Genomic DNA, 15526 nt, shown 5'->3' on the forward strand with positions numbered 1-15526 from the left:
CAGGATGTGTTGGTAAAAATGCTGTTTTGAAGGGTTATTCACTAACACAGAAACACATATTCAGAATACAAGGCTATGGACCAGGCATGGTGCCTCATGCCTATTATCCCAGCATTTTGGGAGGCTGAGGCAGGCAGATGGTTTGAGCCCAGGAGTTTGAGACTAGCCTGGCTAACATAGCAAGACATCATCTATACTAGGTGTATAGCTAGGTGTGGTGGCGCACACCTGTACTCCTAGCTACTCAGGAGGCTGAGGCAGCGGGGACTGCTTGAGCCCAAGAGTTGAAGGCTACAGTGACCCATGATCACACCACTGAACTCCAGCCTGAGTGATAGAGTGTGACCCTGTCTCTTAAAAAACAAAAACAAAAAAATCCCAGCTACTCGGGAGGCTGAGGCAGGAGAATCGCTTGAACCCAGGTGGTAGAGTTTACAGTGAGCCAAGATTGCACCATTGCACTCCAGCCTGGAAGACAAGAGTGAAACTCCATCTCAAAAAAAAAAAAAGTTTTTTTGAATGTATAAAAATAAAAAATTAAAAAAGAATACAAGGTTAAGCTTTAAAAAAATAAATTCTACAGTCTACACCAGACATTGCAAACAGGTGATCCATGAACCAAGGAGTTCACAGGTGCATTTAATGTGATGTAGCTTTTATTTATTTAAAAATGTGAGCCAGTACATAAAAGTTGATAGCTGGGTGTGGTGGTACGTGCCTGTAGCCCCAGCTACTCAGGAGGCTAAGGCGGGAGGATCGCTTAAGCCCAAGAGTCTGAGACCAGCCTGGGCAACATAGTGAGGACCCTGTCTCTTTAAAAAAAAAAAAAAGAAAAAGAAAAAAGAAAAAGCTGGAGTAGTTCCCATTTTTTTTAATTTGAGGGTTCTCTTGAAAAAACAGAAATCGGCCAGGTGCAGTGGCTCACGCCTGTAATCCCAGCACTTTGGGAGGCAGAGGCGAGCAGATCACAAGGTCAGGAGATCGAGACCATCTTGGCTAACATGGTAAAACCCCGTCTCTACTAAAAATACAAAAAATTAGCCGGGCGTGGCGGCAGGCACCTGTAGTCCCAGCTACTCGGGAGGCTGAGGCAGGAGAATGGCGTGAACCCGGGAGGTGGAGCTTGCAGTGAGCCGAGATCGCACCACTGTACTCCAGCCTGGACGACAGAGTGAGACTCTGTCTAAAAAGAAAAAAAAAAAGAAAGAAAAACCAGAAATCTCTCAATACAGAGCCCATACTCCTATGTGGCAAGAACCAGCAGGAGGAAAAGGTCCCTGGTCTCTTTCAGAAAGGCACAACTCTCTAGCTCAGCGTCTTGGGAGCTCATGACCTATTAGCCGTGTGTAACACTTATGGGTAACATGGGCGTGTAAAACTTACCCAAGAGCTACTGACTCTTCTGATACATGGTGCATGCTAGCATTTGCCCTATTGTATTTCCTTATGAAAGAGCTGCTTATCATTGTAGCACTAAAGTAGCCCCAAGCTGCTGTAGTACCTCTAGCATGCACTATGTATCAGAAGAGTCCGTACCCCTTGGGTTAAGTGTTATACACCCATATGCACACACAAGCACACGATGTGTAACAGGTATGGAAAGAAACGTATGTCTGCTTTCATTCATCCTAGTCTCTACCTACCACTCCCCAACCTCACTCACTGCCATATCTGCCTGATCCCTGTATTTGAGCTTTCAGCTTAACAGTAGGACTTATAACCACATATAAAAAGCTCTGGAAACACAATCTAAGGGCTGGCTGTGAGAGGTGAGATTGTCAGTGACTTTATTTCATTGACTGATCGATTGAGATGGAGTCTCGCTCTGTCTCCCAGGCTGGAGTACAGTGGCATGATCTCAAGCTCACTGCAACCTCCGCCTCCCGGGTTCAAGTGATTCTCCTGCCTCAGCCTCCTGTGTAGTTGGGACTGCAGGCGTGTGCCACCACGCCTGGCTAAGTTTTTGTACTTTTAGTAGAGACGGGGTTTCGCCATGTTGGCCAGGCTGGTCTCAAACTCCTGACCTCAAGTGATCCTCCCACCTCAGCCTCCCAAAGTGCTGGAATTACAGGCATGAGCCACTGCACCCAGCCATCAGTGACTTTAAATTCTGTAATAAAGAACTAATTTATGACAAAAACATATTGATTTCACAATTATAAAAAAAGGGGGGGAGTAATATGAAAACTTTTTTTTTTTTTTTTTGAGACAGAGTCTCACTCTGTTGCCCAGGCTGGAGTGCAGTGGTGCAATCTCGGCTCACTGCAAGCTCTGCCTCCCGGATTCAAGCAATTCTCCTGCCTCAGCCTCCCAAGTAGCTGGGATTACAGGCACATGCCACCACGCCCAGCTAATTTTTTGTATTTTTAGTAGAGACGGGGTTTCACCGTGTTAGCCAGGATGGTCTCAATCTCCTGACCTCGTGATCCGCTTGTCTCGACCTCCGAAAGTGCTGGGATTACAGACGTGAACCACCGCACCCGGACCCTCTTTCCTTTCTTAAATGGTAACTCACAGTGTAGCTACCAGACCAAAGGACCATTAGCCCAGAGGGTGGTGAATGTCAGGCCCCCCGACTCTGACCCTAATACATATTAATAACTTACATCCAGATCGCGCAAACAAATACCGGTGAAGGTAACCATTCTGGCCAGGAGGTCTATATAAAGGGGGAACTACAAAAATCACTGAGAATATTAACCACTTAGGCCGCCTAGCTAGCAAGATTATAGGACACTGTGAGTTAAAGGCTTCTGGCTGAGCAAAGTGCTTCTTAGAAAGCTAAATATCCAGTTCTAAGGATTATAGGCACACAGCTCTGAGTTCTCCAATCTTCTAAACAAAAACAAGATTTCTACACTGTTGTACAAGTTTTATGCAATAACATTTCAATCTGTAGTTTTATGTTACTGGTTACAAAACTTTCACTGGTGAGGCTACTATATTATTTTCTATTCTATGACATGGCAATTATTTTACACGATTTTGGGTGAACTACTGTCTTATCTCAATTATATTATCCTGACTGTGGAAGCATTTTAATACAAATTTCCCATCTCCCTCCACTAAATGCTATTATCACTGCTAACAGCAGATGGCAGTAGGGTGCAGAGAAAGGAAACAGGTATGGATGCAGAATCTGGCTGTGGGGACTTTCACACCTCCCTTACACTCTGCATGGCTCTCAATTTGCCTTCTGTAAAATGTGAAGACTGACTCAGTTTCTTCTAATCCTCTTAGTCTGTAATAGTGGTTGGCAAACTATAGCTCAAGGGTCAAATTGGGCATATCACCTGTTCCTGAGGGGCCTGCAAGCGAAGAAAGGTATTTTAACATTTTTTTAATGGTTGGGGGGAAAAGAATTAATAGCTCATGAAACATGCAACTTATATGAAATTTAAATTCCAGTGTCTGGACACCTCGGGAGACTGAGGCGGGCGGATTACCTGAGGTCAGGAGTTTCAGACCAGCCTGGCCAACATGGTGAAACCCTGTCTCTACTAAAAATACAAAGAACATCTGGGCATGGTAGCACATGCCTGTAATTCCAGCTACTCGGGAGGCTGAGGTGGGAGGATTACTTGAACCCAGGAGGTGGAGGTTGCAGTAAGCCGAGATCGTGGCACTGCGCTCTAGCCTGGGCAACAGAGCAAGACTTCATATCAAAAAATATAAAAATTTAAATAAATAAATAAATTCCGGTGTCCATTAAAAAAGTTTTAACTGTCTATGGCTGCTCTATTTTCTTCTATCTAGCTAGCTGTTTATTGAGCTAGGGTCTCACTCTATTGTCCAGGCCGGAGTGCAGTGGCACAATCACAGGTCATTGTGGCCTCAAACTCCTAGGCTTAATTGATCCTCCCAGCTCAGCCTCCTCAGTAGCTGGGACTACAGCAGCTTGTGGCTACGTTAGTGCAACAATGACTAGTTGCAGAGTTGGAAAAAAGACCCAAAAAGCCTAAAATATATACTATCTAGCCCCTGACAGAAATGGGGGCAATTTGTAAGAATAAAATAATTTTCAATATCACTCTCTCTTCCTACACTACACATTGGCTAATTCATGATTAGTAAAATGACCTAAGCACATACCAGCAAGGAGATTATATTTTAGGAAAGGGACTTTAAAGTCTACTCAAATGGGGGATTCGACTAACTTCTCACCTAAAAAGCACTCAAAGAATGAGGTATTTTTCCAGGAAGTCTGATGTCATTTATCTTTCTCCTTTTGTACCTCCCAAGGGAAGACAGAAGCTAAATTAAACACATTATCCCTGTTCTTATATTCCTACAAAACTGAATTTTTTGAAATGTGCAGGAGAACCAATGGTCATATATATGCCATGTTTCATTTTACTAGTTATGTATTAATTTCACATATATTAGGAAAAGCCACAACAAGCAATTTAAACACACGAGCCTATACATTGTGTTTAGCTTAGGACAAAGCTGCGTTACAATTTTCATATTTAAGCATGTAATAAAATACGGCAGAAAACCATGGCAATGAAAGTTCAGGCAACACTAATTCACAAAGTCGCTGCCAAGGTTAAAATTTTAAACATTTCCTGAAAAGCATGCTCTTTATGGGAATTAATGTGCCGAAGGGTTTGTGTAATTAAGTACCATGTTTTGTGAACTTGGCTTAAATGGAACCGTGTCATGAAACAAAGTAAGCTTTTAAGGACTCTGGTCAGAAACAAGGGGGTAAAAAGGAAGACTTTTCTGAAACTGTGTCAACACAAATTATGTCAATTCCAAAACAAAACTCTATGACTCAACCATGAGTGTCTAGGACCACACGGCTATGAATCAGAACTAGAGAAAGATATAGACTGCAGCCTTTATTTTACAGAACCAAAAGCCACAGGCTCTCTCTACCCCTCCTACCACCATCTGGGGAGCAGCTAGAAGCAGTTCTTGAAAATAACCCAAGGAAAAGAAAAAAGAAAAAAAATTTCCCAAGAAACAACACAAGCAAAGTCAGTAGAATTATTTGAGTTCACAACTAAGTCCTCATTATTTTAACTTTTGGGGACATTCATGGTATCCTGAAGAACTGATGCTTGCTCCTTAAAGAATTCCTGTGTGAAGGAAGGGAGTGAGGGAGAGAGGGAGGGAGAGAGAGAGACCAAGGAAGGAAGCGAGTGTGAAAGGCTGTCCAAGGCTTTAGGCCAGAAGCCTAAAGCTGGTACTCCAACCTGCTTTATTCATTCTGGAAAATCTTCTAAGACATCTTAAACTGACATTTAATAATTGGAGATTTTACTTAAAAACCTGACATTTAAGAATTGGAGGTTTTACTTAAAAACTCAGACTTTGGGCCAGGCCCAGTGGCTCACACCTGTAATCCCAGCACTTTGGGAGCCCAAGGCGGGTGGATCACTTGAAGTCAGGAGTTCGAGACCAGCCAGGCCAACATGGTGAAACCCTGTCTCTACTAAAAATACAAAAATTAGCTGGACGTAGTAGTGCGCGCACCTGTAATCCCAGCTACTCGGGAGGCTGAGGAACGACAATCACTTGAACCCAGGAGGTGGAGGTTGCAGTGAGCTGAGATGGTGCCACTGCACTCCAGTCTGGGTGACAGAGCGAGACTGTGTCTCCAAAAAAAAAAAAACAAAACAAAACACAACACAACTATTAAAAGATATGACCTTTAAGGGAATGGGATCACACTGGGAAGACAGAGTACTATTATTATTTTTTACCTTTTTTTGTTTTTGTTTTTTGAGACAGGGTCTCACAAGGGGTCACACTTTGCCCAGGCTGGAATACAACAGCGCAATCATAGCTCACTGCAGCCTCAACCTCCCAGGCTCCGGCAATCCTCCCACCTCAACTATAGTCCCAGAGTAGCTAGGACTATAGACACACGCCACCACGAGCAGCTAATTTTTGTATTTTTGGTAGAGACAAGGTTTTTGCCATGTTGCCCAGGTTGGTCTGGAACTCCCGAGCTAAAGCAATCTGACTGCCTTGCCCTCCCAAAGTGCTGGGACTACAGGCATGAGCCACGGCGCCTGGTCAAGTATTATTTTTTATCATATGTGTTTCTCTAAGATTTGCACTGTTTAGTATGAATGTAGGGTTTTGACAGAAAAATACAATTTCAACTAAAACAAAATTATTTGTGTTATGGAAAGTCAATAATCCAAAATGCAGTGACATCTGAACAGAACTCCACAAGATTTCTGGCCATCTCCATCTACTTCTAGGTATAACCTCCAGGTGGCCTTTTGGGGACACTTTTCTCATTTCTGGGTTACTAGCAGCAAGAACTCCACTGGTGACTTCTTGAAAATCTGCTCTGTGGCCCCCTACAGCTCCCCACGATTGGTTGATGCTCACCTGCTTGGGCCCACCAGGTGTGCACCCATGGGAAACCCCCGTGTCCAAGGGGCCTCCTCCCCGCTCCCCCGCACGGAGCTGACCTGTGCTCTTATCCAGGAAGTCCATGGACTCCTCGCTCGCACTGAAGTGGCTCGACGTGGCCTTCTTCTCAGCATCCTGCTCCACGTCGGAGCCCGTGTGCACAGAAGAGTTTGTGCTCATGGGGGAACGCGGCATATCCGACAAGGAAATCCGGCGGCCTGTGCCCCCACTCAGCACAGGCTTGCTCATCAGGATCTTGGGGGATGCCGTCATGTCAAAGTTGAGCTTGACCTTCTCCTGCTTGTCTATCTTGGCAGTGCCGGCGCTGGGGTTGGTGGGATCGAGCAGCATTTGATACTGGCTGTTGGGTGTGTAGGGTGTCCTAAATGGAGAGTAATTAAAAACCCCAAACTTCCTGCGGATGTTCTCCACGTAAACCTCCATCTCTTGCATGGCACTGTTGAAGATGCTCTTAGTCTTTTTCACAGAAAAAGGAATTTCTTTAGACATGAGGTAGCAATTATTTATTGGAACCCAGGCCCTGGAAGGGCAAAAGATAAAGAGAGTTTAAGTCAACTTCAGTAATTTCCAAGATTGCTTTTTTCTTGATGTGAACCAAATTAGCCAAGCATGTTTGCCAAGATTCTTATTCCATTAAAAAAAAAAAAAAAAAAAACTTGGTTTGAAGGATTAATTAATGATCCATTTAACAAGCATGTTCTACCATAACAGAACATGAGTAACAAAACTTTAGCGAAAACATTTAAAAGTGCAATAGACTTAGTCATTGTGAGCCACTAAAGAAACAATCCTCTTTGGTTTTCTCTTAGTAGAGAAAAATAAATCAGCCACTGCATCCGACAACACCTCTGAAAAGAGACTTATTCCTCAGGTCACACTCAGACATAAAAAGCTTCTTTTTCCCATTGCCATTTGAAATAGGAACAGAAGGAAACTTTGGAATACTGCATCCCTAAAAGGAGGTACATGTTTTTGAATGTAAGATAATTCACACAGAAAATCACTGAAAAAGGAGCCCATTCGCCTCCAGGCGTGCACTTTCCACCTCCCATCCCAGGCCAGTTCCATCTTCCTAACATCCATACCCCACATTCCAATTTTGCTCTGCAAAGACCCATGACAGCATGTTTTTGCAGAACAAACAATGCCAGCAGCAGCTTTTCTAGAACCAGAGCCAGTGGCCCCCAGGGGAGGTGGAAACACCACAACCGCTGCTGCGGGTGACCACGTAGCTGATACAGGGACATCCCAGAAATAACTTGGCTACCATGTATGATCTGCTGGCCTCAACCCAGTTTCTGGCTGGAAAAACTAGTGAGAATAAGCTTTCCAAGGAAGGCTTTTGTGGGGGATTTTTTGTTTGTTTAATTAATTCATTTTATTTATTTATTTATTTATTTATTTATTTATTTATTTATTTGAGACAGTCTCGCTCTATTGCCCAGGCTAGAGCACAGTGGCATGATCTCAGCTCACTGCAACCTCCATCTCCTGGGTTCAAGAAATTCTCCTGCCTCAGCTTCCCAAGTAGCCAGAACTGCAGGTGTGTGCCACCACGCCCAGCTAATTTTTGTATTTTTAGTAGAGACGGTGTTTCACTATATGTTAGCCAGGCTGGTCTTGAACTCTTGACCTCGTGATCCACCCACCTCACCCTCCCAAAGTGCTGGGATTATAGGTATTAGCCACCGTGCCCAGTCTTTTTTGCTTGTTTTTTTAAGAGACAAGGTTTCCCTCTGTCACCCAAGCTGGAGAGCAGAAGTATGATCAAGGCTCACTACAGCCTCAAACTCCTGGACTCAAGGAATCCTCCCAGATCAGCCTCCCAAGTAGCGGAAGTACAGGCACGCGCCACAACACACCCAGATAATTTTTTAACTTTTGTATACTTTTGTAGAGATGGGGTCTCGCTACATTACCCAGGATGGTCTTGAACTCCTGAACTCAAGCAATCCTCCCACCTTGGCCTCCCCAAGAGCTGGTATTATAGGTGTGAGCCGCTGCACCCAACCTCCAAGGTGGCCTTTTAGATTTCACAGACCACAAACTGAAGCCCGGTAGAAAGCAGTGGGGAGCAAAGGGGACTTTGCAGAAGCAGAAAACTCACGTCTGGTGGAAAGGGAGAAAGCAGTATCTACTCAGTTGCGATCCAAAGCAACCATGTAGGAATCTGGACCCAATACTGCCACGTTTTCCAATATTTTAAAGAGAAGAAGACAAAATAGACTTCTTATGTTACATTTTACCCCCATTTCAACAGTTGGCATCTAAGAGAAAACAACCCAGGAGAAATAAAGCATATCCCTGGGACCGAATTCAGAATACAGGCGGATTGTTTGCAAGTCTCGGTGATACCAGATCGTAACACAAACTAAAACTAAACACCCCAAAAATATCGATCTGCTCTATCAGAGGGCTGGAAATCACCAGCTTCTCATCCATTCTGACTGCTGTCTTTCTCCTGAGACCTGAAGAACCGTATCTCCAGCAAGAGGGGCAGAGCGGAACAGAAGCCAGATGCTAGATGCTCTCAAGGTAAGAGTTTGCCTCACGGTGAGATTCTGCGTTCAAAGTGAGCGGGCACAGATCAGGACTACTAGACAGGACAGATCTGAGAAGACATCGGGGTCTCCAGGGCTGTCCCAGGGCAAATGACTCCCCCTTCCTGAGCTAGCCTCAGCTCTGTCACCGAGAAAAAGGAGAGTGAGTCCTTCTCTGGAGAATCAAGAGGCAGGGCCACCAGGAGCTTATCACCAGTTGGTCCTGGTATCATAACCTCGCCCCCCTGACCTGCTCCACACCCACCTCACCCACACACTTTTGTCCGGTATCCAAGGCGCTCACTGTTCCCTTCCCCCAACTATTTTCCATGAAATTGCTTGGCAGGGAAGGAAAAGAGTCTCTTTTCTTTAAAACAAGTCCAAGGCTGGGCATGGTGACTCACACCTATAATCCCAGCACTTGGGGAGGCGGAGGCAGGAGGATCACGTGAGGTCAGGAGCTTGAGACCAGTCTGGCCAACACGGTGAAACCCCATCTCTACTAAAAATGGAAAAATTAGCCGGATGTGGTGGCACGCCCCTGTAATCCCAGCTACTCAGGAGGCAGAGGTGGGAGAATTGCTTGAACGAGCCACTGCACTCCAGCCTGGGCAACAAAGCGAGACCCTGTCTCAAATAAATAAATAAATAAAACAAGCCTGGGTGACAGAGCAAGACCCCCCCTCTTAAATAAATAAATAAATAAATAAATAATAAAACAAGCCCAGGAAGTATTTCAAGCGAAATTAGATTTGCTTGACAAAACACAGTCTCTGCGGGGGACAATATCTAGTTTCACATTATCTCACATCTAACCCCACGGTGGCTTCTCCCTAGCTATGTGACCCTAGGCACTCTCTGACCTTAAGTTTTCTTATTGATAAAATAGACATAAAAGCAGCTTCTACAAAAAAGCACTTAAAACACTGCCCAGTACATAAAAGGCAATTGGTTGGTGTCCGCTTTTTTTTTTTTTTTTAACTCTGCAGGCATTTAATAAAATATTTCCTACATTTTTATATGACTGTGCATCTATAAAACAAAACCAGGCCAGGCACAGTGGCTTACGCCTGTAATCCCAGCACTCTGGGAGGCCAAGGCAGATGGATCGGTTGAATCCAGGAGTTCAAGACCAGCCTGGGCAACATGGCAAAACCCCATCTCTACTGAAAATACAAAAAATTAGTTGGGCGTAGTGGCACATGCCTGTAGACCCAGCTACTTGGGAGGCTGAGGCAGGAGAATGGCTGAATCCGGGAAGGGGAGGCTGCAATGAGCCGAGAGCTCGCCACTGCACACACCAGCCTAGGTGACAAACCAAGACTCTGCTCCAAAAAAAAAAAAAAGAATGGTGGTCAGAGACTCCCTGCCCAAAGCCTACTAAAACATCCCAAGACCTCCAAAGTTGTTTCTCTACCACTGTGGAAGGTCCTGAACAACTCCCTCCAGGGGATCCCCTCTCCCAAAACAAGCCCAACAACACGGTGCACTCCCTTAAAGCAGGTGCTGAGAGGGGCTTCGAAACTGGTGACCATCAGACCCATGCTGCTTTCTTTTTCACAAACAGAAGGAGGCCAGCTTCCACGACAGCTCTCATCCAGAACCAAGACCTAAACACACAAAAGGTTTTGGGAAACAGCTTCTGCACACAGAGCTGGCCAACTCACACGCCGTCCTTCATGCTCTGTAAGCCACCTTCAGTCGCTGTCTGACGGGTGAGAGATGGAGGTCCCTGCAGAGCAGTCACAGCTGAGAGACTAGAGCCATCAACCATAAGGGTCTGGGAATATTGGGTGCAAGGGGGTAGGTATTATTTTTTCCCATCCTGCCTGTGTCCTAAGTATATCTACTCATACTGTATTACTGTATCAACCTATAGAGTAAGAATCCCAAATCATCAAGATGGTTCACATTTGTCATGCTCTGATGAAGAGGAGGGATGTACAGCCTGTCACCAATTCCTCCTGCTCTTCAAATAAAAAGCAAACTCCTGCCTACCCCTCTGACTCCAGCTGTGAGCATCCTCTCCTCCCTGACCCTGTTTAAACCCCACTATCCTCCCAGCATTTCCTGAACCCTCTCAGCCTCAGCCCTTCCCCTCCCGACCTCTGCTCTTCCTGGTCCCTCATCCCAGATCTTCACACCAGGCCCCCACCACTACCTCCTGACCTGAGATTATCTTGCCTATTAGTTCACTTGTGTATCATCCTTCTTCCCCGCTAGGATGTCAGCCTTCACATGGGCAGAAACATTTGAATCACCAGCTTCCACTACACAGGCTGGCACGCAGCAGGCATCAAATATGTATTTCTTTGAATGAAGGAATAAAGGAATTAAAGTCAAGGTGCAATACTTCCTACCAAATCCAGCACCATCTCAATAATTTCCATTTTGTCTTCTGACAGTGGACCATTGGGATTCCTAGTAAATGAGTTTGCAAATGACTTGGGAATTCACTCTTTTGGTCTGCAAGACGACTAGCAAAATTTAACAGGGGAAACCAATTTTCAGCTTCTGGACACTCTGTGTGTGTACATAATTTGTAGTATATATATTTTAAGTAGTCTCGCTACATACTAACACGCTTTCTCAAACTGATTGGTAGGGTTTCAAAAGGGTCTTTGCCTTACTTAATCATAACTTGATAAAAGAGAACTAAGATATTAACCGCTGCTCATCTCTGCCTACCTGTTGTTCTCAAGCACACAGCAGGCTCTGCTCTACAGGGAACTGCTATTAGCTGGAATAATTCACTCTGCCGTGTACGGAGGGAAAGGGGAGGGCAGGAAGGCTGGGAGGGAGGACTCACACCTGTCAAAACAGCAACCCCTTCCCACTGTAGCTTCAGAGAAAAGGGAACAGGAGAGAACTACTCAGCATGATGATAAGAGATTCATTTACTGGCAATCTAGGAAACTACTTCTATTCTTTGAAAGAATGATTTGGAAAGCAGTTTCCATGGAGGTTTAATTTACTTCAGAAACCCCCTCCCAAAAAATCAAACCAAAACAAAAAAGAACAGCAGCACTTCAAACAGCCACAGAACCCATTCCAATGTTGGTTTCATCAACAGACCCAGTAAAGTAAGATGATTTTCTAACACACCTGAGAAAACTGTAGCCCACGCCATTACCAAGCTTAACATACCACAGGAAATTTATTTCAACAACAAGATCAATGGTTGGTATCATGACAATAATGAGAATAATAGCTACAGCCTCCACTTCTTTTCTTATCTAATAACAGTATCAAAGTTCAGTGAAAGCTACATGTTCCAAGCCTGTTATTAACTCCCACCTGTCATGTTGTCCAAAGAATCGGGCATCGACCTGCCCGTCTTTATCCCTCAGAGCTTTTGCAGGCCAGAATGGAAACCCCTTCAGTTTGGCCCAGACCAAAGGATGTGGATTGCTCTAGGAAAAGAAAAACAAGATCCAGAGTTTGTACATATTTGACAGCAAGATGCCCACTAAAGTTTGGTATGTGAGGATGAAGCAGGACCGTGGGACACAGGCCATGAGTGGAAAAAGAGTTTCAAGCAGGGTCGGCCCGTGTGGTATTCCCTAAAAGGTGTGTGGCCAAGACACCTGGACAAAACTGCAAATGGAGTTAAATGGTGAAATCAAAAGCTGAATGAAGTCCAGGCATGGTGGCTCACGCCTGTAATCCCAGCACTTTGGAAAGCCAATGCGGGTGGATCACCTGAGGTCAGGAGTTCGAGACCAGCCTGGCCAACATGGTGAAATCCCGTCTCTACTAAAAACAGAAACATTAACCAGGCGTGGTGGCACATGCCTGTAGTCCCAATTACTCAAAAGGCTGAGGCAGGAGAATCACTTGAACGCAGGAGGTGGAGGTTGCAGTGAGTCAAATCACGCCACTGCACTCCAGCCAGGGCGACAGATCGAAACTCCATCTCAAAAAAAAAAAAAAAAAAAAGAAAGAAAGATGAGAAAACCAGGGTTGGATTCTAGCTGTACCATTATTATCTGGGCAGGCACGAGCAAGACATTTCACCTTTCTGTGCAACATACACAGAGACAATGACACCAATACCTTCTGTTTTTGGATTAAATGTGCATCATACCTAGCATCTAATAAGGGGCAGTATTTTGCTACCTTTATTCTTTATTGAAGGCTTAGCTATTCCGGTGTTAATCTCCAAAAGCACGAAGAGATGCAAAGTATATTTTCTCAACTTTCCTCGCCTAATCTTGCCTCCAAACCCACTCCAACCCGCCAACCCCACCCCCAACACACACACCAGTGCATCCCAACAATGTACTTCTCTCTGCAGAACCCCAGCTTGGAAAAGGCAGATCCACAGGGAAACTAGGGTGACTTTATTTCCCCCAAGAACCATGTTTCGGAGGGACTATGGAGTTAATCCAGGGAAGTATTTTCAAACCTCTTAAAATAGAACCAACATGATTTGTAAATCCACACTGATTTAAGCTCATCTTATTATCTGAACAGCTTTGCTGCATCCCACATCTCTGATGAGCTCCCTTTTATGCTGCACCTTGCAGTCTGCCCAGGCTAATCAACCCAGGAAACCATGATGCTATCTCTGGCACATGAACTTTCAGCCTAAGAGGTTTATCCTACCTAGATTACTTTCCTTCTGCCATAATTTTATCAGCAAAAAATTATCTTAAAACTCCATCCAAAGTTTCATCTAATAAGCCACCTGGAAAAAGCTGTCTCAGGGTAGTCATCCAAGGCACAGGGTTCAGTAAATGAAATAAGCAAAGTAAATCCAACTTACACAAGGCTCACAAAACCAGTTATCTCGTTTTTGGCAAGCAGCTAGATAACATTCTGGACATACTTCGATTTCATTCATCTGTAAAGCAAAAATACATTAGAATGTGTCACCCCAGGGGTGGATATCTTGTGGACCTCAATCAATGCTTGATGATTTTGAAGGTTAAGATGTTTTAAAGTCCCATAGAGGGAACACCTTGGAGATGAATCCAACCACTATGTATCACTCCCAATGCTTACACCCAGTCCAAGCCACCGTCCTTTCTCTCTGGACCAATGCAACAGCTAACTCCCCACGTCACCCACTTCCACTCTTACCCCCATTACAGATATTCCCTGCAGAGCAGCCACAGCCACCGTTTTTTTTTTTTCCTCCAGAGTCTCACTCTGCTGCCCAGGCTGGAGTGCAGTGGCCCGATCTGGGCTCATTGCAACTTTCGCTTCCCGGGTTCAAGCAATTCTCATGCCTCAGCCTCCCAAGTAGCAGAGATTACAGGCGTGCACCACCACGCCCAGCTAATTTTTGTGTTTTTAGTAGAGACAGGGTTTTGCCATGTTAGCCAGGCTGGTCTCAAACTCCTGGCCTCAAGCGATCCACCCGTCTCAGCCTCCCAAACTGCTAGGATTACAGGTGTGAGCCACCACGCCCAACCCAGAGCCACCTTTTATAGACATAAATCTGTTCTTGTCCTTCCCCTGCTTAAAAGCCCCCAGTGACTTCCCATTATACCCAGTAGTTCTCTGTCAGAGCACTTTAACCATTCCCCCCACCCACAGGGATCACATAGCAATGTCTAGAGGCATTTTTGATTGTCACAAGTAGCCCGAAGGAGGGATGCGGGACTACTGGAATCTAAGAGGTACACAATAGTCCCTGCAACAAAGAATTCTCCAGCCCTAAGTGTCAGCAGTACCAAGCTGAGAAACTAACAATAAGTCTAATGACCTGACAGGTTCCCTCAAAGCCACATGTGATCTGGCCCCAGCCCACCTGTCTCGGCTCACCTTGCAGCAATTCCGCTCCCCAACCCCTTCCAGCCACTCTGGCCTGCTCTGCTTGCCAAGCTCAATTCTATGTCCAGAGTAGCTAATTAATACCATGTTGCCCTATTTCAGCTCCACTGACGACAATCCGAAAATTCAATTAACTTATTTATTGTCCTTTTCTCTCATAAGAAAGTACATTCCCCTAGAATAACATTGTGGCTTAGAGCCAAAGATCCCAGAAGCTCCCTTCTTGGATCTCAAGTCAGACTCCACCATTTACTAGCTCTGTGACTTTAGGGTAAGCTGCTTCTCTTCTCAGAGCCCCCATATGTTGATCTATTGAAGAGAAAAAAAAGCAGCACCCACCACAAAGGGCTGTTATAAGAAATTAAATGAGATAAATGTAAAGTGCTTCAAGTGACAGAGTAATCAATATTGCCCATTAACATTTACTGAAGACTTAGAGTGTGCTGGTATCATTCTAAGAATTCTGTAAGTATTAACTCATTGTATTCCTTACACCTCGTGAGATAAAAAAAAAAAATGAGGCCCCAAAAAGTTGAGTAACCTGCCCAAGGTCTTACAGCAACAAAGTGGCATGGTCAGGATTTGAACCCAGGTAGTCGGGCTCCAAAGCCCATGCAGGTCACCACTGCACTGATATTTGTTATTCCTTTCTACCACTATCTGCCTTATTCTTCTCTTTAACTCTTATCATCATGCAAGGTGCCACATATTTAACAGGTGCTCAATAATTATAAGACTAACAGATTTCACAGGTCAGCCAGTAAGTAAGCGAATGAATGTGCGAACAAATGCATGGATGGCAGAGTGCA

The 15526-nt window shown here is 44.8% G+C and overlaps 1 protein-coding gene across 50 annotated transcripts in view; it reads right to left on the bottom strand.

Annotated features, from left to right (window-relative positions):
- The window catches only part of ZMYND8 (zinc finger MYND-type containing 8), a 160047-nt gene that overhangs the window by 60407 nt on the left and 84114 nt on the right, over positions 1 to 15526 (bottom strand). For all 50 annotated transcript variants that reach the window (XM_054674533.2, XM_054674528.2, XM_063803056.1 and 47 more), the window contains 3 exons: positions 13705 to 13782; positions 12234 to 12349; positions 6435 to 6916 (listed from right to left, as the gene is read on the bottom strand). In XM_054674533.2, the coding sequence (XP_054530508.1) occupies positions 6435 to 6916; positions 12234 to 12349; positions 13705 to 13782 (676 nt within the window). The remainder of the gene's footprint in view (positions 1 to 6434; positions 6917 to 12233; positions 12350 to 13704; positions 13783 to 15526) is intronic.

The sequence above is a fragment of the Pan troglodytes genome, chromosome 21 (assembly GCF_028858775.2).
Source record: "Pan troglodytes isolate AG18354 chromosome 21, NHGRI_mPanTro3-v2.0_pri, whole genome shotgun sequence".
Taxonomy (NCBI): Eukaryota; Metazoa; Chordata; class Mammalia; order Primates; family Hominidae; genus Pan; species Pan troglodytes.